Source organism: Labrus bergylta, chromosome 11 (assembly GCF_963930695.1).
Source record: "Labrus bergylta chromosome 11, fLabBer1.1, whole genome shotgun sequence".
NCBI lineage: Eukaryota > Metazoa > Chordata > Actinopteri > Labriformes > Labridae > Labrus > Labrus bergylta.
Genome location: NC_089205.1, coordinates 20,138,567 through 20,165,458, shown reverse-complemented (window position 1 = coordinate 20,165,458; position 26,892 = coordinate 20,138,567). Strand labels below are relative to the sequence as shown.

Genomic DNA, 26,892 nt, shown 5'->3' with positions numbered 1-26,892 from the left:
GTCCAAGGACGATGGATAACTGGGAGGTGCCTCTCAAGAAGTTATCTATTAGTATGACATCAACATATTGTAGATAACAAACAACTTCACCAGTTCAGCAGATCAAGAATGCAGATACTTCATTTTAAAAAATCCAACTTAATCAATCTGTTTCTGTGCTGACTAGTTGTTTGTGTGTTGCGTAATTATTATCTTTTTCTGGCTTGTGTTTTATTAAATGCGGTGTCAGGAAGATGTTTAACGACTTGTTCAGAGTTTGCTTTTGTGTGCACACTTACCTATTTTCACATCATAACCTGTGTATTTAAGGTCATATGACTTTTAATTGATTGTGTGTGTGTTCAAGTCTGTATGTGTCGGACTGTGTTTGATTAAGAGTTTAGTACCTACATTATGCCTGACAGGTTGAAAGGAACACTTCTAAGTAGTTTAGAGCTGTGTGCATGAAGGATGAGATAGCGAAATAAATCAAGGAAAAGGGGAAAGGAGAGAATGAGTATTTGACATATTGACTGATGACTGTAAAAATCCCTGTGAGTGATGATTTGTTTTGCATTTTTCCTGTAGATGAAATCTGCACCACAGCTGACTGCACGCAGTCAGGTAAGCACTGTTTGTTTGTTTCTCTGTGCCTTGTCTTTATTGTCTCATTTTGAAGGCTTTGATTTTTCTCAGAGGAGAACAGAATGGGAAAATCGAGACTGCAGCAGAAACTGAGGGAATACAGACATACTTAGAGAAAATGGCCTCTTCAACTGCGAGTATGTTGCCACTAACTCATAGTAGTGATCGAACAAACAATCATGATCAGCAGACACATGGTGCAAAAGCGTGCTCTTCTCGGATCACCTCTGAAGAACCACAAGAGAAGGTTAGACACCGGAAATGGGTATGAGCATTGTGTCAACAGGATTAGGATCCGGATATGCACATCCAAAGCTGAAGTGTTTCAACATATCCAACTTGTTAAACGTATATAACTTGACTGTCAGAGTTTGTTAATTGCAGTTATGAGTGGAGACATTTTCATACCACACAGCCAGCTACCCATCTTTCACTTATCAGGTGTTAGGTGTGTTATTGTTAGCGTTCATCTCCTCTGCAATGTTTTCTAGCTCCTCCAGGGGGATCTTGAGGCCTTTGCATGCCAAATGAGATACAATCTCTCTCTCGAGTGAGTTCCGGGTCGACCCTGCGGTCACCTAAAAGTTGAACATGTCTGGAAAACTTTGAAAAGGGAACACCCAGAATGCATCCTAATCAGATACTGAGTTGTTCCAATACCAACACCAGAGTCTGTAATACGTCAGATTTAGCCTGAAATGCAGGGTTTGGTATCGATCTGATTTGAGGTAATAATTTGAGTTACAAAGCCCCACATAAACACTGACATGCTAGTGGAAGATGTTACGTAAGTTAGAGCTACACTTAATACAGCTACATTTTCTTTATTTTGAATTGATTTAACCAGGAGAACCTCATTGTGATTAAGAATCAGAGTGTTCTGGCCAAAAGGGGCAGCAGCACAATAAACAAGTTAGTCAGACATAAAACCCAGAGCAATTACAGACACAGATTAACATGTCCTGAGTCACAGAGAAGAAAAGTAATTATTCAAAAATATTTACAACCTGAAGCATCTTCCTGCAACACCTTCACATAAAAACGATTTAAAAAGACCAGCTCCCCGAGACACAGATCATCCTGCAGGAGGTCCAGGATCATTAGGAAGGCACAGCACCCTGGGGCTGCCAGCCAAGCTCAGGCTACCATTAGCTTAGCTTGTTTTAAGTTCTGCTTTTATTTAGTTAAGGAGTCTTAGTTGATTAGTCACAAAATACGCATTAGGTGCTAGACATGAATAAGACAAAAACCAGTCACCTTACTTTAATCAACATTTGATGCAAATAGACTGCCACCATCTCCCGGCCTTTGGTGAAGCAATTATAATTCCATCAGATACTTTGCAGCGGTAGATGCCAATTTATATCTGAAACACTTGGGGACCCAATGTCTCAAAATCTATCAGTTTTCAGACCGCCATGTACTAGAGGTCTCTCAGCTGTTTAAAGTAATAAAAATGCAGCTCCAAAAAAAGAAATCTTAACCCTTTTCCAGTATTTGTGTAAAATTGTACACAATTACTGCCATCTCTTCCTTGAACTTTTCAAGTTTATTTTCCAAGTCTGAGCATAACATTTTAACCAGTGGGAGCTGGCTCAGCATCACGATCTGAGACAATTATGGAAGGATCTTACTGAAGGTCACAGAATCCACAGCTCCAAAGCTTACTAATGCAACACCTCATATCTAGTTTTTGGAATGTCTTGAAAAATGTAGTGTCCAATAGACACTATTGCGGTTTTGTAGGAGAAACAGGCCAATTTCAAAGCTATAGGGAGAGTGATATACTGGCAAAACAAGAGAGGACAGGTTCTTATTTAAGCTTCTGGCTAAAAAAGAATCCCAACCTCCTGTTAGAGTAACACTTTCACTTTATGTAAGGAGTAATAATATTTATTGGAGCCATTTAAGGTTAAGGGTTGCTGTTAAGTGGAATTTGTGACCTTTAGATAGGACTGTTTCCCCTCCATTTTGGTGCTTAAGCTAAGCTAAAGGCTAACAGGTGGGCTTTCTGTAGCTTTATAGTGATAACATGTTTCCCAAAACATCTTACTTTTACTATTTGAAATGACAATCACCGATATTAATCCCACATTTGTTAGACAGGCTGTTAGCTGTTAGCTGGACATAACCTGACATGCTCAGTGTTTGTCTCCAGTCTTCACAGCTTGTTTTTCTTTGTGTCCATGCAGCATCTCGTCTCATTGAAAACATGGATGCTAGTGTGGACCCTTGTGACAACTTTTACCAGTATGCTTGTGGAGGCTGGCTGAAAAAGAACATCATCCCTGAGACCAGCTCCAGATACAGCACCTTTGACATCTTACGAGACGAACTGGAGGTCATCCTCAAAGGTCAGACACCTACGCACGCACACCCACATGGGCAAACTAACGATGCAAATACACAAAGACCACCACAGGGAGAGGCATGGTTGTAATATATGAAACATGGACGATGTAGAGACTTGGGTTGTCTGTTTCTAAGAGTAATGATACGGTGTTTTGTCCATAATGGCCAGTTGTAAAGCAACTTAAAACACAGTCTCAGTACTGACAGAAGGCTTTTGAAATATGAGATAAAGAAAGCTGGTCTTCCGGGGATGCAGCTCTATAGATATCATAGACTCCATGGGAGTTTTACCAACATGTGAGCTGAGAATGTGTCAACAGAGGTTGCATTATGAGAGCATGCATGTGTTAACATATGTGTGTGGACATGGTTATCAGGGTGTAACGCAATGGTGAGAAAATCCTAAAGGCTAGTTTGATTGTGAGTCTCGGGTGTTTTGCAAGCAAGCGTTAGAGTCTTGTTACTGTCCTTGTGGCGTGGTTGATTCAGAGAGGGTCAAGTCGCAGTGAGCGCTCGTAGATTTGTGTGTTAGGGTCCTTACTTCACCTCATGTAGTCTGTGAGAAGGCCAGTCTGGGTCTGAGCAGTGGGTGCTAAATCTTCAACAGGCACAAACTTTCTATGGACAAGCAACACTCTTCATCTACCATAAATTTACAATTTATATGTCCGTCCTTTTCACCACAATAAGGTCTTTTCAGATTGGCTGCCGGAAAAAACAGAGTGATTCAAGTGATTCAGGGGGTTGAGAAAAATTGATTGTCAGTGGAAAAGTAAAGCCAGGGTTTAAAGTGCAGCCGGTCTTGATAATTTGCACCAGCCTCCAGCACTTTATCTGTCCAATCTTGATGGAAAAACATGCAGTCTGGTGTCTTCGAGTTGTTTCCACCTATTTTACTTATGCAACCTGCCCTTGACTTGTCCATTGATGACATGCAGATTATTTTCTTTGAAGGACAAACTTGAACTTGGTTGGTTACACATTACTGTATTCATTTAATAAACAAACCTAGATGTGCATAATATCTAGTATAGTCCCCAGTAGTTGCCCTGAACAGGTTAATGTTTGAAGGGAAATCAGACCTTTAAGAAGCCTTTAGCCAAAAACAACTTTTATCTCTAACCTTTGACCTTGTTTCATTTTGTGTGGTCTAAAAACAGATGTCTTCATTCTTTGAGAAGGCTCACTGCCATTAGTTTCATTTTACTTCTACATAAATACTTTTCTGCAGATCAATGTAACACTCATTAATGTTTAGAGATGGCTTATAATCATCCTTCATTTCTGTACAACTTTCTTTTAAGATTTTTCTAAGTGGGTAAAAAGTTAATCTAAATCCACTTTAGAATGTAATTACAAGTGTGTTATTGGAATTCTGATTTTCTTTCACCACGATTTGTTGGAAAATGAGATTCTTTATGATTCAAACGTTCTGAAAAAAATACTGCCTTCCAGCTGATCTTGAATAAAGCCTTTTATAAAAACCATATGCCGTGTATAAAAGTGGGTGCAACCACCACAGTGTCACCCATTGGTTTTGAAACTACTGTTTTGAGGCTTTGAGCTCAGCGTTTTTGCTGTTTCCATCTTTTTTTGTTGGATCCAGAAATTATCCATAAATGGGCCACTGAGTGGATTTACATTGCTATGGTTATATCATGATTGACTGGGTGCATTTGTACAGGTTTGACAATCACAGGTATATAGCCATACCCTGAAAAAAACACTGACATACCATACATTGAAAATGATCTGAAGCAGTGAATGACACTTTAAACTAATTTAAAAAAAATGCTTACTGAGGTAGAAAAACCTAAGAAGAATGATTGTTTCTCATCCATTTCCATCCATGTAAAGCATGGACGTAGCCTAAGTGACATCACCTATTGGTTTCTGAAGAGGCTTATCCACACCAAACTTTCAGTCATTCTAGAAATAGCCAAGAAGGTGACGCTGAGGCCTTAGGCTTCCCAGCAAACAGCTACAACTTGTCAGTCAGCTCAGCCCTACCCCTAATATGCAAATGTATATAACTCTAGCATTAGTATTTGCAGTGCTTTTGATGGTAATGCAGCACGTTTCATATGCAGCGAATTTCAATCGTTGCATATGTTTTAGGCCTCTGTATTGAACCTTTGGACTTTTTTGAATTTTCATCATTTCTGAATTTGTATTTTCTTAATGTAAGTCGTTTCAGCCATTTCACAGTAATTATGTAACGATCAAAGGAGGAAATTAGGTCAAGTGGTATTAAGACTAAAAAAAATCAGATGGAGGTCAGAGTGGCTGGATGGGTGAAACATAAGACTTTTCCTCAAAAGGTAAAAAAGAAAAACTAAACCAAATTTCTGCCAATTCACAACTTTAACTACATGCTCCTGTGACAACTTTGTCTGTCACTGCCACTCTTAAACGGAGACATTATTTGTCTATTATGCTGTTAGGGTTTTAAGGATGTTTTGGATTCAAGCGTACTTCGAGATTGCTGATTGCTGATTGCTGAAATTGTATACTTAGGTAACTAAAGGAATGGATAGAAATTTATGCATTTTAACTTAATCTTTCATGGTATTGTAATTTATGGCCCATCTGTTCTGCTCTCCTCTCCACGGCGGTCTTAAAACCCATAAAAATCACACACAGGGGAGAAAAAAGGAAAATAAACATTGCTCAACTAGGGCACATTTAAGGCATTTTCTAACTGTATGTGTATTTACGTACATAGCACGTCCCAGTGTGAGCGTGTGGCGTCATTTCACACCTTGTTGTATTTTTACTGTGACAGGGAAAATTCGTCAGAGGTTTTTGCATTGCTATTTGCAGCCTGTCTGCAAACAGTGAGCGAGAAAAAACAATAATCCCAGACTAATGATGAAATGTTTTGCAAAGTACAATGGCTGATGTTTCAGAATCATTTACTTTTTGTGCTGTAAATGCGCCTTTCATAACAGAAAGCAATGAAGCAGAGAAAAAGCGGTCTTAATCACTCAACAGCTTAAATCCCCACCAACCATCAGCGTTGTGCTCATTCCTTCAGGGTGTCTGGCTCACCAGTCAAGGCTGGAATGTCTCCGACTGTACTTTATACACACGTGCTCAGGTTTACTTTGTGTGTGAGCCTGACTGTTTGAGAGAGATAAAGAAGAGAGTGTTGTGTATTCAAGATTATACCCGATATAGCAAATCAAAGCGCATTGTACTTTCTTTACAAGTTGCAGTACAGTAGCAACTGAAACCTTCCAGCTCTCAAAATTAAAAAAAAAAAAAAATTAGTAATGGCTCATGCATGTGGATATGAGGACCCTGACAGTGTTAGTCCTCAGCAGAGTTTTGACCTCTACTCTGGAGGTGACATCAAACATGTAACCTTTGATCCCGAGGCTGGCTGCCGCCGCCTGCTTTGGATGCCACCGCCCGCTGATGGACAGATCCCTTTCCTGTCAACAGCTGCAGGGGCCTGGAAACACCTGGACACTGCGGTGCTCTAGGCAGCATGACAGCAATAAAAAAGTCTGCTTGCATGTTTATGTGTGCGAGGAGCCGTGTAGATTTGTGGTTGCTTGTAAATGCCTTGGATTGTTCTCTTGCTGCAGCGAAAGGCCATAAATGATTCATAATGAGGGTCTGCACTCTGATTGAAACCAATAGGCTGTGTGTACACAATCTAGGTCCCCCCCCCCCTTTCAGGAGTGTCAAACTGGGCAATAATTTGCCAATTTTACTGTGAGCATTTTAATTACTAACTAATCACTGAAAGTCAGATGAAGGGGAATACAACAAGTCCAGCAAGTAAGATGAAAGAGAGATCTTTTTTTTTTACCCCACAATAAAAAAAATGTGAATACTGTGAATACCGATGGAAATATGCAAGAAAAGGGGGGTGGTGAAAGAAAAGCTAGGCGAGATACAGCAAACCGTGGGGGGTTTTGAGTTGAAGCAAAGACAAGCTCTGGTGCCAGAGGACGATAGTATATTGAGAGAGTCTTTGAGGATAGGTCAGGAAATGTGAAACAGCATGAGGTAGTCATCTCCAAGCTTAGCCCTATGTGCCTACTGCGTCCATCACAAGCATTTGTGTGTGACTTTTAGGAGTGTGTGCACACACTGACTCCAGACTTAAATCTTATAGCACAGAGATAATTCTAGCGGGCACATAAACCTGCTTCTGTTTCTTGTCGAATTTGGCATTGCCAAGGGTGTGGAAGGATTGTCTCTGAGGGAGGTGTGACATCACTTGAGACTTAACGTCTGTGTTTTCCTTTGAAAACAATGATTGTTACAGGACTTATGTCATACAGTACTATGATATAGCCTCCCTGATATTGGAATTCCAGTCAAAACCGTTGCACAACACTGTAATTGCTGTATTTCTTAAAAACATAACAAATAAAGATAGCAGTCTGGCCAGGTTAAATAAAATGATTATTTATGCATTCATTCTTGGCCAATTCTCTGTAAACTGCTTTTTACGTTTATAGTTTTGCCTGCTTGGATGCCTGTGAATAACAAAAGGTCAGACCTCCACCATCATTGTCACAACACTAAACAAGAGTAGCCAAGAGGCATTACTTTGACTGACAGTATGGAACTGAGTAAATGACAGAATTGCAATACAGTGTGGATGGAAAAAGTTTGGCTTGATGGCCGGGCTAATGGAAAAGTCAGGGGCTCACCACAACATAATGACACATATTACACATAATGAGAAAATATGTTTTCCGGCTGCAAATTAAAAGATTCTGTTGAGATGTTTACAGCAACCACAGTAAGATTTTTACCCTGCTCTTAAGTCAGTGTTGTCAAACAGAAAAACACATGAATCTCTTCAATCATTTATCATAACTGAAGGTTCATCTTGTTGCAATCATTTTTGAAGGTTTGCTTCAGATAAATCACTTTTTTTTCTCTCTAGCAGTTTGATGTGGCAGTTGGCCTTCAATCACTCCTTGACCTTAAACCCTTTTGACATGGAGAACAAACCAGTCAGAGATTCAAAGGGAGCAAAGTGAGCTAGAATTTGGAATTACCCAACAAACAAACAAAAAAAGAAGCCAAACATTTTGTCCAGGCCTTCCTACCAAAAGTTGTTCCACCAGAGCATGAACGTGCACTGGGTAACTGATGGAGACTGAAGTCTAATGAGAAAGTTTTCAGGAGATGAGCGCAATGCATCATTGTCAGTGTTAACCTTATTCAATAATCCTACTCTGCAATTCTTGTGTGGCAATCTTGTTTAGTCTAAAGCTACAGTACATCTATGAATGCACCATCTTGTTGAAACACCAGCGATATACAATGGGAGGAAGTGCAGAGTGCGTGAAGGAAGGTATACGTATATGTTATCCTATATAAGCGTCACCTATAGCAGATTTATTTTCCTTCTTTTGTCACAGCATTCAGGATGTACGGATATTTCAACAACTATCTAACAAATCGTTTCTGAAAAGAATGTCATAATACATTCAGCTGTGAAATGTTTCCGCAAACAGGATACCATCACTTGAAAGCATGAGAATTTAGAGAGAAGTGATTTAATGCTTTGTTAGTAATTAAACCTTAAACTTTATAATTGGCTTTTTTCCGCTACAGTTCTTTGAAGAAAAGCATTACAGTTTTTTTTTTTAATTACTTGATATTTTGGGACACAGGATGTTAAGGACTTTCAGAGCTTTAAAAGTGCTCCAACTGTGAGTCACCATAACCTGTCAATGCAGGTAATAAACAAAACAATTAGACCCAGAGACCCAAAAATAGTTCTTCTCACCTTCCAACTCTACACTCAGTGGCCTGGTGGTTGGTGTGTGCACCCCATATGCGGAGGCTTTTGTCCTCGAGAGCGAGCGGCCCAGGTTCAAATCCCGACCTGTGGCTCCTTCCCCACAGGTTGTCCTCGCTCTCTCTCCTTCCGGTTTCTGACTCTGTCAACTGTCCTGTCTCTAAAATAAAGGCCTAGAAAGCTAAAAAAAAAAGAAGTTTATTTGATATAACACCAACATACAAAATACTAATACAGATAAATCAGCCCCTGGATTGCAAACAGCCAGTTGACACATTTTGTTATTTATATAATAATTTAAAATTCTTTATCCTCATCAAGTACAGCATAAGTACTGTCATGTAATACTAAATAAGTCTACATGATGAAACATTGGAAGCAAAACTGAAAACAATGCAAGCAAGATGCTTGGTCAAACCAACAGCAGCCAAGGATGAAACGGAAATGCAGAGAGAAAGAGAAAAATACAAATTCACTATCATGCTGAGGGATTTGGTTCAAATTGACAAGATGTTTCAAACAAACATCAGGTGGCATAAAAATCTGTCCTCAAACAAGTTCAAACAATCACACACACACACACGCATGCACGCGCACGCACGCACACACACACACACACACACACACACACACATGGGTTTATAGAGAGAAAGTGTGTGTTAGTGAGAGCTTGTAGAGTGGGAGCCTTTGCTGTGGTTAAACATTAGCAACAGGCAGTCAGTAATCCAATCACACACACATGATCTGTGCCCTTATGCAGGAAGCGCCCTGTGAAGGGTCCCTATCTCAGGACTTCATTAAGATTAAATGAGCACATAAATAGTGCACACATGGTAATGAGGAAATGGGAGGATTATGAAAATGAAAGGGTGGAAAGAGGATGGAGTGAAATTCAGTCATGCAAGCACTGAGACAAGTACCAGTCACAGAGAGAAATGAGTGGAAGCAAGTGACAAGAATGAAAGAAGATTATGACCTAATATTGAATTTAATTTGGAATAATTTGGTGCTGCTCAGTTAGTGACAATAGAGTGGATTTTCATAAATGATCAAAAACAGAACAGGTGTTTTTGTGAACCACAATTATCAGATGTGACATGATATAAATTAAGGATTAAAAAAGGGATAAACTGGGAGCCAACTGCTTTATCGAAAACCATCTTAGTTTGAGTTGTCTGTTGGCAAAGTCAGAAAAATGTCTTCATCTTAATCGTTTGATGCCAACTCACAGTGACATGAGTGATGTTTGTTGTACTCCAGGGAGAGTTTCCTGTCAGTCAGCTGTGTAATTTAAGAGCCAACCTTTTTCCTGTATTGATCCTGGAGTGCCATTGAGATGTGTAGTATGATGGAGTATATCCTGATGCAACTTTTACAAGGAATATCTGTATGTGTGACAGGCAATACTGGAGCTCTGTTCAGAGGGGATCCTTTTAATTAATAATGGCATTTAAAGTTCATCATTATCAGAAATAGGCTTATTCCCTTTCCTGCCAAGAGTTAGATGAGAAGATTGATGCAAGAAAAAAACAAGACCCCAGTATTTTCTGGGAGTCTTTAATGAATTCTTAAAGATATTGGGCTGAGTAAATATTGAGCTCACAATCAAGTGAGTTAGCACAATGATGGCTTCAGCTGATGGCCCAATTATCGCTATGTTTTGAGGCCAGTCTCCATCCAAATCCTCAGAGTAAACAAAGTAACTTTGACTGAACAAACACAGAAATAGTTGCCTGTTGTGACTTAAAACTGATTGAAATCAGGCGTCTCTGTATGGATCTCAGGAAAGAAAAGTCAAACAAGGACTAGATTTACACCTGCAATTACAACCTACTGCCACATGTGTCGCCAAAGACACCATCCAGATGTTTTTGAGTTGGTAAATTAAAATAATTACCTTAAGTAACCGTACAAACCTATGTTTAAAAAGATTCCATTGAAGGCATCTTATTTTCATGTTCAACTTAATACTCTGTTTGTCCTGTGATGGTGGTTCAAGTCAATTTAACCACATTTTCATGTTCAACAAAAAACAGTATCTTTCAAATGTATGAGTTAAAGACATCAATGTTAATATCAACCCAGTACTGGATTTGGTTTACAATCCAATGTTGGATTCAGATGTAAACCCAACAATAGTTGTGTCCACCCATCTATCTCTCTTGGTTTTCTTTTCTTCTCTCTTCCCTTGTATGAGTGATGGAGAAGCAGGAGGTAGGGCCACAGCACGATCTGGCAGGGTTGAGTGCTAGCCCCGATCAGGACACCTCACCTTAGCTCTACTTCCCCCTGCCCTTTTCTGAGATCTCTCTACAGATGTAGCCTGTGGTTCTCTTGTGTTCTCTTTGCATCATGTGTAATGTTTGCACCAGAAATAGTTGCATTTTGGTTGTGAGGGGCCATTAGTGGGCATGTGGTAGAGTAGGTAGTATGAGATTTGTCACTACCTTGAGCCTGGGTCTGTTGTATGAAAATCATATCTCGCCCGAAAAAAAACAGACAAATACATGGACCATCAAAAGCACCCTGGAGAAAAAGTGAAAAAAAAATTAAAGATGGCAAAGAGAATCTGCTGGAGAGCTGAACCGAGGTCGAAAAAAACAACCCAGACAAGACTGAATAACTTATTGTTGGTCCAAATAATCAGAGACAACAAATCCATCTTCACCTTGAATCAATGTCTATGCAAGTCAGAAATCTTGGCATTATTTTGGATTCCGACTTAAGCTTTTAAGATCAAATCACCAGTGTTGCCAGAACAGCATTTTACCATTTACAGAACAGATCAAAACTTTGATAATTCAAATCCCAAACAGCCACAGGGAGACTCATCCCAGTCATGCATTCCTTTCAACCAGGATGGGTTACTGCAATGTTCTGTATGCCTGACTATTGAAACAATCTGTGAGGCAACTCCAACTATAACTCCAACTCAAAACACTCCCATTGACTCCCTGTACCATACAGAATCACTTTCCTCCCATCACATCCTTAAGGCACTCAATAGTTCAGCTCCCCAGTATACTTCTGACTTGCTCACAGGCTACAATGCTACCTTGGCCCCTGGGTCATAAAGTTGAGGTCTATTAGTCATACCAAGAACAATTAGATTGAAAGCTGGAAAAAGGGGCCCTTAGTTACTGGGGTCCTCCTCTCTGGAACAAAATACCTGCTGCCCTAAGGTCCATCACAACTCTACTTTTAAAGCAAAACACAAAACATATCTATTCTCCGAAGCATGCATTGTTAGATAGTTAGTGTGTGTCATTGGTTGTATGTGCAGTAGGTTTTTTTATACATTTTTTCCATGCTTTTTGGTGTTTGACTGCTATGTGTGGTGTCTGATGATGTATGTGTGGACTTTGTCATACATTAGGTGCGTGTTTTGTTGATTTGATTTCTGTATGTTAGCCATAATTGTTGAAATGAGATTTTGTTTCTAGTATTTCTGTGTTTTTTTGTCCTCTATGTAAAGCACATTGAGCTTTCATGTAATCAAATGTACTTTATAAATAAACGTCCTACTCTATTTTAAATGCACATGAATTTCTAACGAGAAACATGTTAACATGTAAATATCACAAGCTTCCAGCTGCTTGTATACAATTCTAACATTTTGGTAATGCATTTCTTCTTCAATAAACAATGAATAAGGCTTTCATGAAGTTTACAATTACATATTGCATGTACAGTTACATGTTTAGATCAAATACGATAATTTTTCATGATGCAGCCCTTATAAACCAAACACATTATAGGTCCTATCACTCAATCCATAGACTTTGAGTTTGAGATGCAGAAGAAATCACAAAACAAACATCAGCCCTGAGGTAAAAAATAAAATAAAACATAAAATATATGAATCATACAAATAAATATATCCCATGAACCTTTCCTACATGATATTTTTCATCCGTTCAGCCCAGTCAAGTTGGGCAGTGTCATTGAACCTTGGCCAGGTATTGGATCCCATGGATTTCAAAGGATCACATAAAAAACCCTCCCAAATCTCTGCAGACTTTAACATCTGTGGGCTGTAAAATCATGATAGCTGGAACTTACTGAACTGACTCAGTCAGGATTTAAGCTCTCAATCTGTCAAGCCCTTTTTAATATGTTCTTTTAAGAAGAGCCCTGTGCCACCCAGGAGCCTTGACATACTAGCTGAACCATCTGCACCAAACTTTGTGAAGCTACGGGCTCATAAAGTGTTTGTAGCACAAGAGTGCCGTCTTAGAGATCAAGTTCTTAATCATTCGGCATTGCATGACATATCACCAAACAGTTTTACCCCTGAAGTTGTGCTAAAGCTGCCTCGTGAGTAGGTGTTAGGTTTACTTTGTGTAGAAAGACCGAGGGCAAAGACTTTCTAACACTATCACAACAAATCACTTGCATTCACCATGGTGGTTTTCAGCAAACACCTACATTTCCACGTGGGTGTTGGGTTTGATGATCTGAACAGTCATTTAAGCTCATTCCCATGCTCGATGCTGCTTTAAAGCGACAGAGGATCCTGAGGAAATTGTTAGACTTCAAAGCTACAACATGCGACTCGGTGCCTTCAGGCAGTGCAGGAAAGGTATTGTTGGTCCCATTCTCCCTTCCCGGGAACTGAACTACTTTACACCCCAACTCTTATCACTCATTTTGATTAGCTGTCTGCCTCGTAACACTATCTAGCCTAAGGCTTAGCTAACTGGCATCCATATGCCCACAACAGGTGTTGAAGAGGCAATAAATGGAGGCAATAAAACAAGCAATGGTGTTCACTCATGTTTTGAAATGGCACTTTACCACCACACCCACAGCCTTGCTGCACCTTGGCTTTTTTTGCTGTGACTTTCTTGATGTCACTGCTCTCACCTTGAAACCGTTGCCATGCTGAAAATTCAATTTATTGCAACAAGAGAGTCGAATATGCATTGCATGTTGCCATTCTAATTTTTGGATTAAGTGACAGCATTGACCTCGACGGCAAACGACTCAGATGATCACTCAAATGAAAACATTAATTACAATGCAACTATGATTTTGTGTTGAATTACATATTCCATAATTCAAAGCAAAATAGGTCATGCAGAGTACAAGGGGACATTCTGTAAATATGTCTTGGTGTACTTGTTATACTTTTGTTGCATCTGATGATATTAGCATTCATCTTTTTAAAAATATCAAGTGTTGATACGATGTCACAGAATTGCTAAATCTTATCAGAATTGACCGAATTCTGTTCAGTAATAAAATATCCACATTTAAAGCTTTATTTGTTGTCTTCAATCCTTTGATATCGATCTAGAAATTGTATTAAGGTATTGGCCAGTTTGTGTTTTTTCCAATCTTTGGAACAGCTGTCTTCTGAAAAAGTAACAAAAATACAGAATTGAATTGAGAAGAAATTACATTGGTTTTCAATTATTTGTCCACTTCAGATGCAGTCATGTCATGTTTCCTTTTTCACCTCCAATGTCATGTTTTCTGTTTTGTCACTGGTTGCTATGTATTGCCGCGGTTTGAAGGCATCATTTCTGAAACAGCGACAGACAACATGCCTTAATTAAAATAACTGAATGCACCTGGATGACAGCAGAATTTTGTCAACAAAATAAATGAAAAAATCCACATCATACCTAGGTTTAGTAATACCCTTCTCTTCTCTTCTCTTACTCCACATGTTCACTCGTGCTGTACTTGGTTCCTTCATGCCTGCTTTGTTTCTCTGCTCCATTTGTAGGTGTCCTTGAAAAAACAGAGGAGGGGGAAGCCACGGCGCTCACCAAGGCCAAGACCCTTTACAAGTCTTGTACTAATGAGAGTGAGTCAGCAGGCATCAGACTTTCTTTCACAGATTTCTTTCTTCTTCTACTAAAGTTTACATCTTTCTTTTACTGTCATCAAAGGTTGTTTCTCTCATTCCCTTTAATGCATAGTGAAACTCAGAAAGGATTTCAAGACTGCAAGAAGAATTGGAATGAAGTATTAGTTTTAAAAGAATTAGTGTCTTCCAGCTTTATGGGTTTGTGGTATTCTAATAAGCGCTCTCTTAAAATGCATTATGTCTGAGATGTCACATCAGTAAACTCCTGAAATGTGCACAAATTTGCATAGATTAGCTGTGCTTAATAATAAGTGGAATAAATGAATCAAATCAAGGTTTCTTTTCTTCTTTTAAATTCATTTCTCAATTTGGATTCGTTTAAAGAAAGGTATTCATGATTAATGGACTTTTTGCGCTTTTCTTTAAGGTTTAATTGAGCTCAGAGGAGGGGCTCCTTTGCTTGAAATGCTGCCTGACGTGTTTGAGTGGCCCATGGCTGTGGACAACTGGGAGACCAACTATGGTAAAGTATTTCTTTCCCACTTTTAGATCAGATTAGATATACTTTATTGGCCCAAGCAGAAATTTGCCTAGGGCAGTTGCACAAAAAGAAACATACAATTTAGTGCAAGTCGAAGAAACATAAAACAAAAACAGCAGCAGCACATTGCAGATTTTAAGGACAATCCATGGGTCTTACGTTTCCTTAATACTCTGTTTGTCAGGGAAAAGGTGGAGGTTGGAGGATATCATCGCCAAGCTGAACGAGAAATTTGGAGCTCAACTCTTGGTTAACTTTTTCGTTGGCACTGATGACAGGGACTCCAACTCACACATCATTCATGTAGGTGTGCAACTGAAGCTAGAAAAGCCTCAAACCAAAAATCATACAAACACTCACACATCCCATCCAACCACCTGGGGATTAACCACCCTAAAAATATCTTCTTTGCCAGTTTGACCAACAGACCAATCTCGGCCTCTTGTCCAGAGATTACTACGCTTGCACAGGACCGTATGCAGAGGTAGGCTGAAGGTTCACGTTTACACACACACATAAAATATAATGAAGACTTTTAACCAATACTGGCTGAAACAGATCCATGTGTTAATTTGGGCCAGTGCCACTGAGTCTGGCTTTCATGTCCCCTGAAGTTATTTGCAGGAAACTCAATGCCAGAACTTTAATTCACTTTGTGTTTATTTGCACGCTTACATGACTTTGCAAGCATGCATGTATGTAACAAACAAAAAGGCACTCAAAGACAGCAACTGATGGTTACTCAAAGGGGCAAATCAGAATGGATTTGGTTGCGCCTCAATCCAGACCAGATGTGTGTGTTTTTAGAGCAGACATCCTCTGCTCTGGTTCTGCTTTACAGCTTACCATGGAGTCTAGATTGATATGCAGAAAGCAGCACTTAACCGCACTTAGCTTCAGGGGGCTACAGGAGTGTATGCGTGTGCGTGTGTTTCCACAAGTGCGTGAATATTGGTCACTGGTTGAATCCAAACCAGTGACCTTGTTTCCTTCCTGTTTAGTATAGTATAAATATCCTGAGTTGTGTGTGTGTGTGTGTGTTTGTCTTTAACAGGCATGTCGAGCCTACGAGAAATTCATGATTGACCTGGCTAAGCTGATCCGCACTGACCGGGGGCTAACCTTCAATGAAACCAGCATCAGGGAGGAGGTTGTACGAGTTATGGACCTGGAAAGAGACATCGCCAATGTAAGCGTGCATTCACACCGTGCATTTCTTCAGAAGATGCCCAAATTGTTTGTCAGATCTGACAACTTCCCTCTAGACTAAATAGGAGTATCTTTGAAAAACCACGAAGGAAAAACAAAGTTTTCAAACCGCTCAATTAATAACTTACCATTAGTCTCCATTATTAGACCAAACATCTCTGGCCTGTGTCTGTTTGTGCTCCTAAGTCAGGAGCAGCTGCTGTTCAAAACAAGTCGTTAACCAGCCTGATCCCTGCACGGCAGCTTTTCTCAAACATCAACAGGTTTTCGCAGTTTGTCATTCTGTACTGGTCCGCTCCGCTCACTGCCATGCTTGACTTCCCTTGCACTCGGCTGCTGGATTTTATAAGGCAGTCACCGCTCGAGCTCTGACATTTACAGAACCTGGAGTCTCCAGGGGACTTCAACTATGTTTGTTGCTGCTGGACCTGCACAGCGATCGTGCACATGTATCAGGAAGCAGGAGGTTTATGTTGTTACAGCACAGCTTTCTTGATTATCTGCCTCTCTGTCTTGCTCTCTCTCCAAGGCCACTGATACTCCAGAGGACCGTAACAATCCAGTGTTGCTTTACAACAAGATGGAGCTGGGCGATTTGAACGCCAACTTCACCCTTGAGGTTGAATCACAGGTAAAAATAGACTAACTGCCAGAATTGGTTTCTTTTTACCTTCCCAGTTCTTGCCAATGTTCTGTTTTCCTCTTTCTCTGTGCTTTTGGACTCCTCCTGAAGGTATTTGACTGGAGTTACTTCACAGCTAAGATAATGGGTACAGTCAACATCAGCATTCCTGACACAGAAAAGGTCATAAACTACTCCCCCAACTATTACCGAAGACTCAACCTCATCTTGGGAAAATACACCAAGAGGTATGTGTTTGTATGAGTGTGTGCTTCGGTGTGTGACTCTGTATCATAACGCAAGCTGGTTTATGAGTGTGGGTTTGCGGGGGCGGATAAAACTGCATACAATGAAAACAGCTGTTCGCCCATTACTGATAAATCGTAGCTTTGTGTGAGTAAGAGAAGGTCTTTGAATATCCTATCTCTCTCCACAGGGATCTGCAGAACTACATGGTGGGCCGATTTGCTATGAACAATGTGATGAGCCTAAGCAGAGCATACAGGGACACCAGGAAAGCTTTCCGCAAGGTAAACTTCACCTGTCTGTAGATGAACACAAGGGCCAAGTAGAATTTTAGTGTTAAAGATCGATATTGGCATTGCAATTCATAGAGCTGCCCAGCTAGCACAGCTAAAAATAAACCTGTAGATGCCTTGGCTCTAATAAAAACTAGATGCCCACACTCAGCTCCATTCATATTACTTCTACATATTTATAACTCTGTCTAATCCTACCTCTCTTCCTGATCTAATGATTTCCCTCCTGCCTTTTTTCCTTTTAGTCCTAAATTACTAGTAATGCATAATGAAGGTGCAAAGAAGGGAGGGTCACGAGCCTCTTTGACCAACATGCTGAGTGGTTTATCCTGCATTTCAAATTGATCGGTGCATGTTGCTCTCCCTGCAGGCCATGTCAGGTACAACGTCGGAGGCGGCAGTGTGGCGACAGTGTGCACTTTATGTGAACAACAACATGGACAATGCTGTGGGACGACTGTACGTGCAGGAGGCCTTCTCTGAAAAGAGCAAAGAACTGGTGAGAAGGGGTGTATTGTACTTTTATGATCACATTATCTTACATTTAATGACGCTGTGAGCGCTTTTTAGCTGGTTATGAAACAGACTAAATCAGTAATACTGATTTCTCTATGTGAACTACAAGAGCAAAAGAGACCATCAGCCACAAGATTATTTCTGCAGTTTTTTTTTAAGACCTGAAAACTGCTACCGGGGGTAGGTGTCAGGCAAAGCCGCGACATGCAAAAACAGCCCTTTTTTCCACCACAACAAATCTTGACGAATGAAATATTTGACTGATAAAGGAAAGCAGGAAGAGATTCTTGCTTGAAAAGAATACCTACACATGCACAGAACAATATCAGCATTGAGATAAGACATAAGGCGCTTTGCCAAAAGGTGCGCCAAAATCCAAACAAACAAAAAGTTCCACACAAGAGCTTTATAGATGGTTTGAAGTTAGTAGAAATATCAGTAAGTAGTAGTACAAATATCAACAAGAAGTTTCACTTTTGTTCATTTATGTTTGGTTGTGTCTTTGCAGCATGTGCTTTCACACTAACAGTGTTAGGGTGTTAAAATAAGGAGATATTGAAACATTCAGAAGTTGTTAATTTTTTAACGCTCCCTTATCTTTATTTTGTCACGTGTCCACCAGAGCACTGAATTGTTCTTGCAAGAGTTGAAAGCTGCTGATAAAGGTGTGCTATGTTAACAAGCCCTCATCCACCTACAATTCCTCCTCCTGACACGCAGGTGCGTGTGTGTGCAGTCTTTGGCATGTGATTGAGTGAATGTAAGCCAGGCTGTTTGTGTGACTGTGAACATCTGTCGTAATGCTGAGTGTCTCACACACAGTAAATCACTGTCATCCTCTGGACCTCTGCCCACTCAAACATGTGGATCACACATCACACACTGTGAAAATGAGACTGTGTGTGTGTGTGTGAGTGTGGCAGTGAAAAGGGACACACGGGGCCGGCTCATTTCCACGAATACATGGCCCTATAAACAGTACATGAACCTCTGCCACAGAAAATCATAACACACACGATCAGCAGTGATGAAGTAGCTTACTTTAATAGATTCAAAAATCAGCTGACTTCTGCTACCTTACTACTAACATTTAATATTTAAGTCCAATCATCATTTGACAACTTAAGTTGTAGTTATTGCTGATGAAGCTCTTTTTTTATTTAAACTACACAACATAAATTACAGCTGAAAAAAGGTAAGGTACTGCTTTTACAGCAATGAAACACTGGAAACTATCCAAAATATTTCCTGTAGTTGTATACCTTACAGGGGATTTTGAAAAGATAAACGTTTGATTCCAAGAGTATTTTATGCTTATACTATTTCCCCTTGTTTACTCAAGGATTTGCCTGCTAGATATATGGATATTATAACTGCTTACTTTTTGTCAGGGTGAATCAAATTAAGTTAAAAAGCAATGGATAAGTGCCCACAATGGGTTATCATTATAATAGTAATGCAAACTATTATGATATATTTGTTTAAGAGGCTTACCATTGTACATGTAAGAACCCTGCATTTGACCCATGAAAGGTATTATATCAGATTTCATATGTAAACAGACATCTATGCATACTGCTAATCGCAGACATGTATGCATGAACACAGCATACACTCACTTATACATACATACATACATAAACCTCACAGAAACCACACAAACATTACCATATATACACACACACACACACACACACACTGTATGGTTTTCTGAAAAGCCTCATCAGTATGGTTCGTGCCGGTTTTGTGGTGAACCACAGCATGTTGTCCGAGTGGTCATGCAGTGTGTTAGCGAGGGGTCTGCTGATATGATGAGACACTGGAATGCCTCTGTCAGCTGTGGTCTCTGTGGTTTGCAGGATCTGGAAGGTTGACCTTCCCTGTAACCGCATTTCTTAAATGTATTTCTCCCCTGCCTTTATTTGTTCTCAGATTTATGCTTGTTAAGGCACTTTTTTTGTGAATTCTTTTACTTTTGTTTTTTTTGTTTTGTCCCTTGCAGTACATGATTTGCACACAGCATAATGCCATCCTAGTGGCGCCAGTCAGTCTGTCTATGTGTGCAAACGCATTCTTATAAACTTTTGAAACTCAAGAGCAATACACTGAAGAAACACCACAGGTTCCAACTGAAAACTATGCTTTTGATGTGGATTTTGCTGAAACTTGCCATGTGAATTTGCATACAAAAGAACATGTCTTTATCTTGAGACCTCTACAGTTGTGCCAATGCCAATATTGTGTGAGGAATAGTATGCTGAGGTAGAAATATGTGTTTATTTACACCCATGGATTTGCTTAGAAAGAACTACAAAACTATAAATGTATCAGATTGGTAGTAAAACATTGAGCTTTATTGTCTCTTTCATAGGAGTTAGGAGGGCTCTGAATGACTTCAGTAAAACACTGTTCAATAAAAGACTACTGTGCATCTTCAAGTAAATTAAAGTATGTATAAAAGGACTCAAGAGGCAGAATGTAAAACTGGTACCATTTTCAGAAATGCAATTTTGTGTAGAAAATTTTTAAACAAGTGAGACTTTCTGTTTGTGATTAAATGGCACGTGAAACTCTTGTAAAGATGCATGGATGTACCGAATGTACGTACATTCATTTAGTCACAGTTACTTACAAAACATGTTGTTATATTCTGTCTGTCATTGTCACGCTCTCTTTTGCTCATACATTACCATAGTTGACTGAGTATTATTCCATTTGGAAAATTAGTCACAGAAACATTCACACAATATCAATAATATGAAGTGATGTCATCACAGTCATACACAGAAGAAGTGTAACCCTGAGTGTTTCTACATTGATAAATAAATGTGTCATAATGAGGTCTAAATCACGAGGCCTGTTATTATGACTGTGTTGCAGCATATGTAACAAAAAGCTTTTATATACTTTGAACTGGAGCCTCTTTGAGAATCTTTAGAGAAATATTTCCGTACTATGGGTGACTTGTGTTGACTCATAGTTTTAGTTCATGGTTTACAATTTATTATTAAATGTCATCGCAATTGTTCAGACTCTTGTTTCTTTCTCTCTTTGTGTGTCTGTGTATGTGTTGGCATTAGATGGAGGAGATGATTAAAGACATTAGGGAAGTGTTCATTAGTAACCTTGACGATTTGACCTGGATGGATGCAGAGACAAAGAAAGCAGCTGAAGAAAAGGTACTGTTGTTTTGCAATGTATGGTATTCTGTTATTTTTTTCAGTACAGGATATAATAAATATTATACATGTGCTAACTTTCTGCCTCTTCTTTTCTGTAGGCACAAGCTATTAGAGAACGAATCGGCTATTCTGACAACATCATGGATGATGATTACCTTGACAATGAGTACAAAGATGTGAGTGTCTAAAGTTATTTAATTTGGTCTCTTTTCCCTTTTTTTTTTTTTTTTTTACTGATTTAGTACAGCAGAGTAGAGAGTGGGTTCATTGTGGCAGCATATCAATTTTCTGAAAACATTTCTGTGAGATTTTGGCCTTTATGAGCTGCAGCGAGAGAATATATGACCAGGTGTTGATAGCTCTCATCGTAGCTAATCCTCCCTTTTCTCTGGCTGTGCATGTGTTGGTGTTAGCTGGACTACAGTGCAGAGGAGTACTTCGAAAACAGCTTACTGAACCTGGAGCATGTGCAGAAGAAGCGCCTGAGGAAACTCAGGGTCAAAGTCAACAAAGAGGAGTAAGTTTCCTCGAGGGGGCAGAGTTAAATCAATGCTCAGTGAACAAACTAATTTTAAAGTTGCAGTGTTTGTAAATGTACAATTGTGTTTAAATCCCTGATCATTGTTTTATGCTTATGGTGCTTGTGGTCTGACACACTAGCTTGCATTTAGCACTTTGCATTCACATTCTCCCACACAAACTCCTACTCATAGACACAGTTCAGCCTTTCACCAGGCACAGCAGGAACTCTAATGTTAGCCTGTTGCTATAATCCACGGATTAATTTGAATATTTTTCATTGAATGTGATTTGGTGCACCTTACTGTACCATTCTGTAATTCCACCATTCTTTTCTCTTTCAGGTGGGTAACTGGAGCTGCTGTTGTTAACGCCTTCTACTCATCCAGCAAAAACCAAATAGGTATTTTCACATGTGCACATGCAAACACATTCAGCAGCAAATGCTCAGATTTATATATATATATATATTAAAGACAAGCCAATTTAGTTGGTTTCTTTATTCCCTGCTATCAGTGTTCCCTGCAGGCATCCTCCAGCCGCCTTTTTTCAGTAAAGGCCAGCCTAAATCCCTCAACTATGGAGGCATCGGCATGGTAATCGGTCACGAGATCACACATGGCTTTGATGACAATGGTATGATTTTCCACTCTGTTGCTCGCTAATCCTCCCAGAGGCAATTTTGGCTGCTATATTGCTATTTGGATAGATATATTTCCCTTTTCTGTACCTGGTACCACTTCAGAAGAAAAAGTGTTTTGAAATGCCATATCTGCTTGCTGCCTTAGATCACATAATCCCAATACAATTTCACCGGCTTATTTTCATTGGGCTTTTTATCTAAAAAAATGTCAGCACTCCACAACTGCAAGCCAACCAAATATCACAAATATGAATATAATAAGAAGGAAATAAGTAATTGACCTAATTTTAAATGCTGTCTTGGAAAAAAAAAAAGAGATGGTGATTGTTTAGACCTTTGATGCTATTTGCCTCTTGTTTAAGGTCGAAACTATGATAAAGATGGCGACCTGAAAAACTGGTGGACACCTGAATCCACTGAGAAGTTCTTGGATCTGTCCAAGTGCATCGTCAATCAGTATAGCAACTTCTCCTGGGACCTGGCCAATGGACTTCATGTATGTCCCGGACATTAGACAGTCCTTGTCAATTGTTTCTCCTCATTTTGAAAGTTTTTATAGTTTATATCAAATAATATCAAAAACTTTTGTTTGCTTCCCCGTTACCTTTGCCTGCCTATCCCTTTCCATCGTTCTTCCCTTTTTTGCAGGCTCATACATGTTAAATTATTTTTGTGCTGACACATCAACCTCTCTCTCTCTGTTTGTCTCTCCTCCTGTCCTACTGCTTTGAACAATTCTTCTTTTATCCCTTGGGAAAATTACAACTTGTATACCAATGACTGATATCTGCTGTTTGCTGTGATACAGAGGAAAAATTACCATCTACCTAGGTACTATTTCCCCTGACAATCTTTGTTGTCGCTCTCCTTGTGTCCCCTCTCTAGTTAAATGGTAACGACACCCTTGGGGAGAACATTGCTGACAATGGGGGAATACGGCAGGCATATCAGGTAATGAGCCTGAAAACACAGGAAGAAACTTGGTTTGAGAACCCTGGTTTAAAGGTGACAGATGATGGCATTCAGTCTGTGGTTTCATTTTGTTGTCTTCTTGCTAACATCAATAGATGTGTCATTTTGCCATGTCAGTGACAGGCTCATTAGCTATTGTAAACCCAAACAGGGAGGACATGATGTTTCAGCAGTTTTAACCAGAGGTATACAGAGTAAGGGCTTTCACGGCGCATTATGCACATGCCATCTTCTATATTACATTTACATTCTAAGATGTGTTGCCATTTGAAGCTTGTTGCAGTCTTGTTTTTACAATTTCACATTCGGTTTTTGGGGGGGGTTTAAGGTTGTATCCTCAGAAATTTGACATGATGATAAAGACAGCACAGTAACAATTTCTTCTTACGGGGCTAGGTTTGTTGTACATTTTCCAAGTTTAACTGTGAATGTCGAAGAGCAATGAGACAGAAATGACATGAGGGAATTAAGAATTAGGTGTTTATATTAAAAACAATAATCAAAAATTTGAATAGCAATAATTAATGTATGTGTTGGATTCATACTGCAGGCATATAAGAACTATGTGAAGGCACATGGAGAGGAGCCACCACTGCCTGGCATTTATCTTTCCCATGATCAACTCTTCTTCCTAAACTTTGCTCAGGTAATTCATGAGTGGATGTAGGGTTGGATGGATGGATGGATGTAGGGTTGGATGGAGTATGTACTAATCGTTGTCTTTTTTCAGGTTTTGTGAGAGAAATGACAGATGAATGGATGAATGGATGAATGGATGAATGGATGTATGGATTGATGGATCCATGTAGGGTTGGATGAATGGATCATGGATCGTTGGTTGGATGGATGGATGGATGGATCCATGTAGGGTTGGGTGAATGGATGGATGGATGGATGGATGGATGGTGAGATAAAGTATAAACTTACCTTTTTCTTTTTTCAGGTGTGGTGTGGAACACATCGACCAGAGCAAGCAGTTAATTCTATTAAAGTAGATGTACACAGTCCGGGTAAATTCAGGTAAATTCAGTAAATTGAAAATCAACCATCTTTTTTTGTTATCCAGCAATATCAACCCTAACTAATAATCCCCTCTGTATCACAGGGTACTTGGCTCCCTTCAGAATTTCCCAGAATTTGCCAAAACCTTTAGCTGCAACAAGAGCAGCTACATGGTTCCCGACAACACCTGCCGTGTGTGGTGATCCACAGACCTCTGGGATTGGGACTGTTTCGGTGTGGATTATCTCTATACCCCTACAATACCCACCCTCTCTGACTGTTGGGGCGCTTGTCGGGGGTAACATAGAAGTGCAAACTCCTCTTAGCTCTTTACTGGATTGACCAGAGCTGGTTGACTGGCACTGCAGTTTGCACTTCCTATGAGGAGACCAGTGGACTGTACCCTTGCGGACAGACAGAGCACTGTCTCTGCAACTCTGATACTGTAGTTCTTTCAATCAGACTAATTATTATGCTATTCATTGGATACCATCACTCCTTTTGTTTCAATTTTTCTTCTCTTTATTTACTTCCTGGTTTTATTACGATGTGTTAGTCTGCCAATATGTTTGTGAGTGTGCATCAGTCAAGGAACTATACAAGTAATTGGGAAAAGAGGGGCAGACAGACAAATGCTAAAACCCACTGGCATATGGATACATCACACACCCACTCATACTTATAAAAGTGTAACAGGGCTGAACCCCTGTACTGTATGTGGGACTGAGCTGAATACCACTCATAAAACTCAGCTGGTTTCAGCCTACAACTACATGCTGATTCACTCAACAATGTACCCTTAATGTACTCTTTGTTTATATTTAGAAATAGAATAGGTCAATTTTTGTGGAAAACCAGAGTTTATTTTGTTGAATAGAGCAGTAAATATTTAACCGTAATCACATATTACACAATACTGTTCTATATCTATCATTAATGACTTAACTGCAGTTGACAGGCGGCTGCTGTTCATTAGCAGTCTGTCATAATAAACCAAAATTAAGTTTTTTTTGCCCGCCTTTTAGATGCCAGCTGGTTGTGAATCATTGAGCTGACAATCGACAGATACCAGACCCCTTTTTCCTACATTCACTGAGCCTCCTGTGTGTGACTGTGCAAATGTATGTCTCTCTTTGTTTTGTCATTGTAATCGCAGCCTACTGTCTGTCAACCAAACTGGTATGCCTTACATGATCTGTTGTGCTACTGTGTGTGTGCGTTTATATACATGTACATGTAATTGCCAGAGAACGAGGGATAAGAAAAATGTAACATCAATGGAATAGTTTGACAATTTAATGAATACTCTAATTTGCTTTCTTGATGAAAGGTAGAAGAGAATGCCTAATATAGCAGCCAGTAAGGATAGCTTAGCATAAGTACTATAAACAACGTTGCTCTCTCCAAAGCTAAAAATTTAAATTTTCCAATTAAAACTTTAATTCCTGTTTGTGTGATCAGCACAAAAAAAGATCTGCTTGTGCATTGTCTGCTGATCGGGTCCTCTGTCTATGTCAGGGAGCTAGTGGAGTCTTCTTATGGTAACCCAATAGTGATAGAAAGTCTTGAAGAGAGAGTCTTGAGAGTGCTGTAGTCTCTACCTTCCCTTGGCAAGAAAGCCGATTGGTGTAGTTTACAAATGGATGAAGTACTCGTTAACGAAATGTTTAAAAATTCTGTCTGCTCTCCTTTTAATTTCACAAAAACACAATATTTTATACATGTTTTTTTTGTCAATTTTAAGCTGTTTTACTGAATCCTTAGGGACTTCTGAAAGCAGTAGGTTGGAAGCAATCAGCGGATCCCAGAGTAGGATAAAGTCTTTTGTATATCTTTATTTTATGTAAAAAAAATGTATTCGAGGTTGTGATTCTAGATAATTCATGGTTGAAAGTTTTGCATTTGCCTTTTATACAGAGAGCACAGCAATGAATGATGCATCATGAGGACCTTCTACAATGGCGGTCATGTCCAGATTTTATACATTTTTCCTGCTGTGTTTTTTTCCCTCTGTTGTTTGTTCAAGTCCTCTTTCTCATTTTCACTCTCTCCCTCAGGCTTTTTTTTCTGCCTCTGCCTCTCACTCTCTCTCTCTCACTCCACCTGTAGAAAGACAGATATACCTCAGTTGCCTGTATTTAGATACTTTATAATAATGACTGATAATCATCTTGAGGAGCTTTGTTCTTTCAAAATAAATCTTTAAATAACACAGTGTGCCTGCAGGTGAGTTATGGGGTTCGTGAGTGTATGTGTTTTATTGAGGATTTTCTTTCAGGCTACACATATTCAAGCTCTTCAATCTGATACAAAGCAATGTAACACTAAATCCTGAGTGCTGGTGGTTATTTTAGGCAGCGCGCTTCAAAATGAGAAACGTTCAATATCCGACGTGATTTGTGCTCTGCATAATAGTAAATGCACATAATATTCTGGTCCTGCTGACTTGAAATTACCCTTTTTTTCCTAGATTGTGGAAACTTGGTTTACATTAAACAGGAGAGTTTTTTAAGTAGTTCTACGACTACCTGCAGTGTAGAAGGTTTAACTATTGAGGGATATTTTTACTGTCTCACT

General features: G+C 39.5%; 1 protein-coding gene across 2 annotated transcripts in view; it reads left to right on the top strand.

Moving 5' to 3' along the window:
• The window catches only part of LOC109985787 (neprilysin), a 31,056-nt gene extending 4,529 nt beyond the window's left edge, over nt 1-26,527 (top strand). For both annotated transcript variants that reach the window (XM_020636191.3, XM_020636192.3), the window contains exons 3-23: nt 568-603; nt 2,817-2,978; nt 14,487-14,567; nt 14,998-15,093; nt 15,296-15,414; nt 15,527-15,595; nt 16,166-16,300; nt 16,850-16,951; nt 17,054-17,190; nt 17,379-17,472; nt 17,852-17,980; nt 21,078-21,176; nt 21,278-21,355; nt 21,593-21,696; nt 22,043-22,101; nt 22,215-22,334; nt 22,704-22,837; nt 23,227-23,292; nt 23,864-23,959; nt 24,257-24,333; nt 24,419-26,527. In XM_020636191.3, coding sequence (XP_020491847.1) covers nt 568-603; nt 2,817-2,978; nt 14,487-14,567; nt 14,998-15,093; nt 15,296-15,414; nt 15,527-15,595; nt 16,166-16,300; nt 16,850-16,951; nt 17,054-17,190; nt 17,379-17,472; nt 17,852-17,980; nt 21,078-21,176; nt 21,278-21,355; nt 21,593-21,696; nt 22,043-22,101; nt 22,215-22,334; nt 22,704-22,837; nt 23,227-23,292; nt 23,864-23,959; nt 24,257-24,333; nt 24,419-24,518 — 2,093 coding nt within the window. In that variant the 3' untranslated portion in view covers nt 24,519-26,527. The remainder of the gene's footprint in view (nt 1-567; nt 604-2,816; nt 2,979-14,486; nt 14,568-14,997; nt 15,094-15,295; nt 15,415-15,526; nt 15,596-16,165; nt 16,301-16,849; nt 16,952-17,053; nt 17,191-17,378; nt 17,473-17,851; nt 17,981-21,077; nt 21,177-21,277; nt 21,356-21,592; nt 21,697-22,042; nt 22,102-22,214; nt 22,335-22,703; nt 22,838-23,226; nt 23,293-23,863; nt 23,960-24,256; nt 24,334-24,418) is intronic.
• Nucleotides 26,528-26,892: the final 365 nt, after the last annotated feature.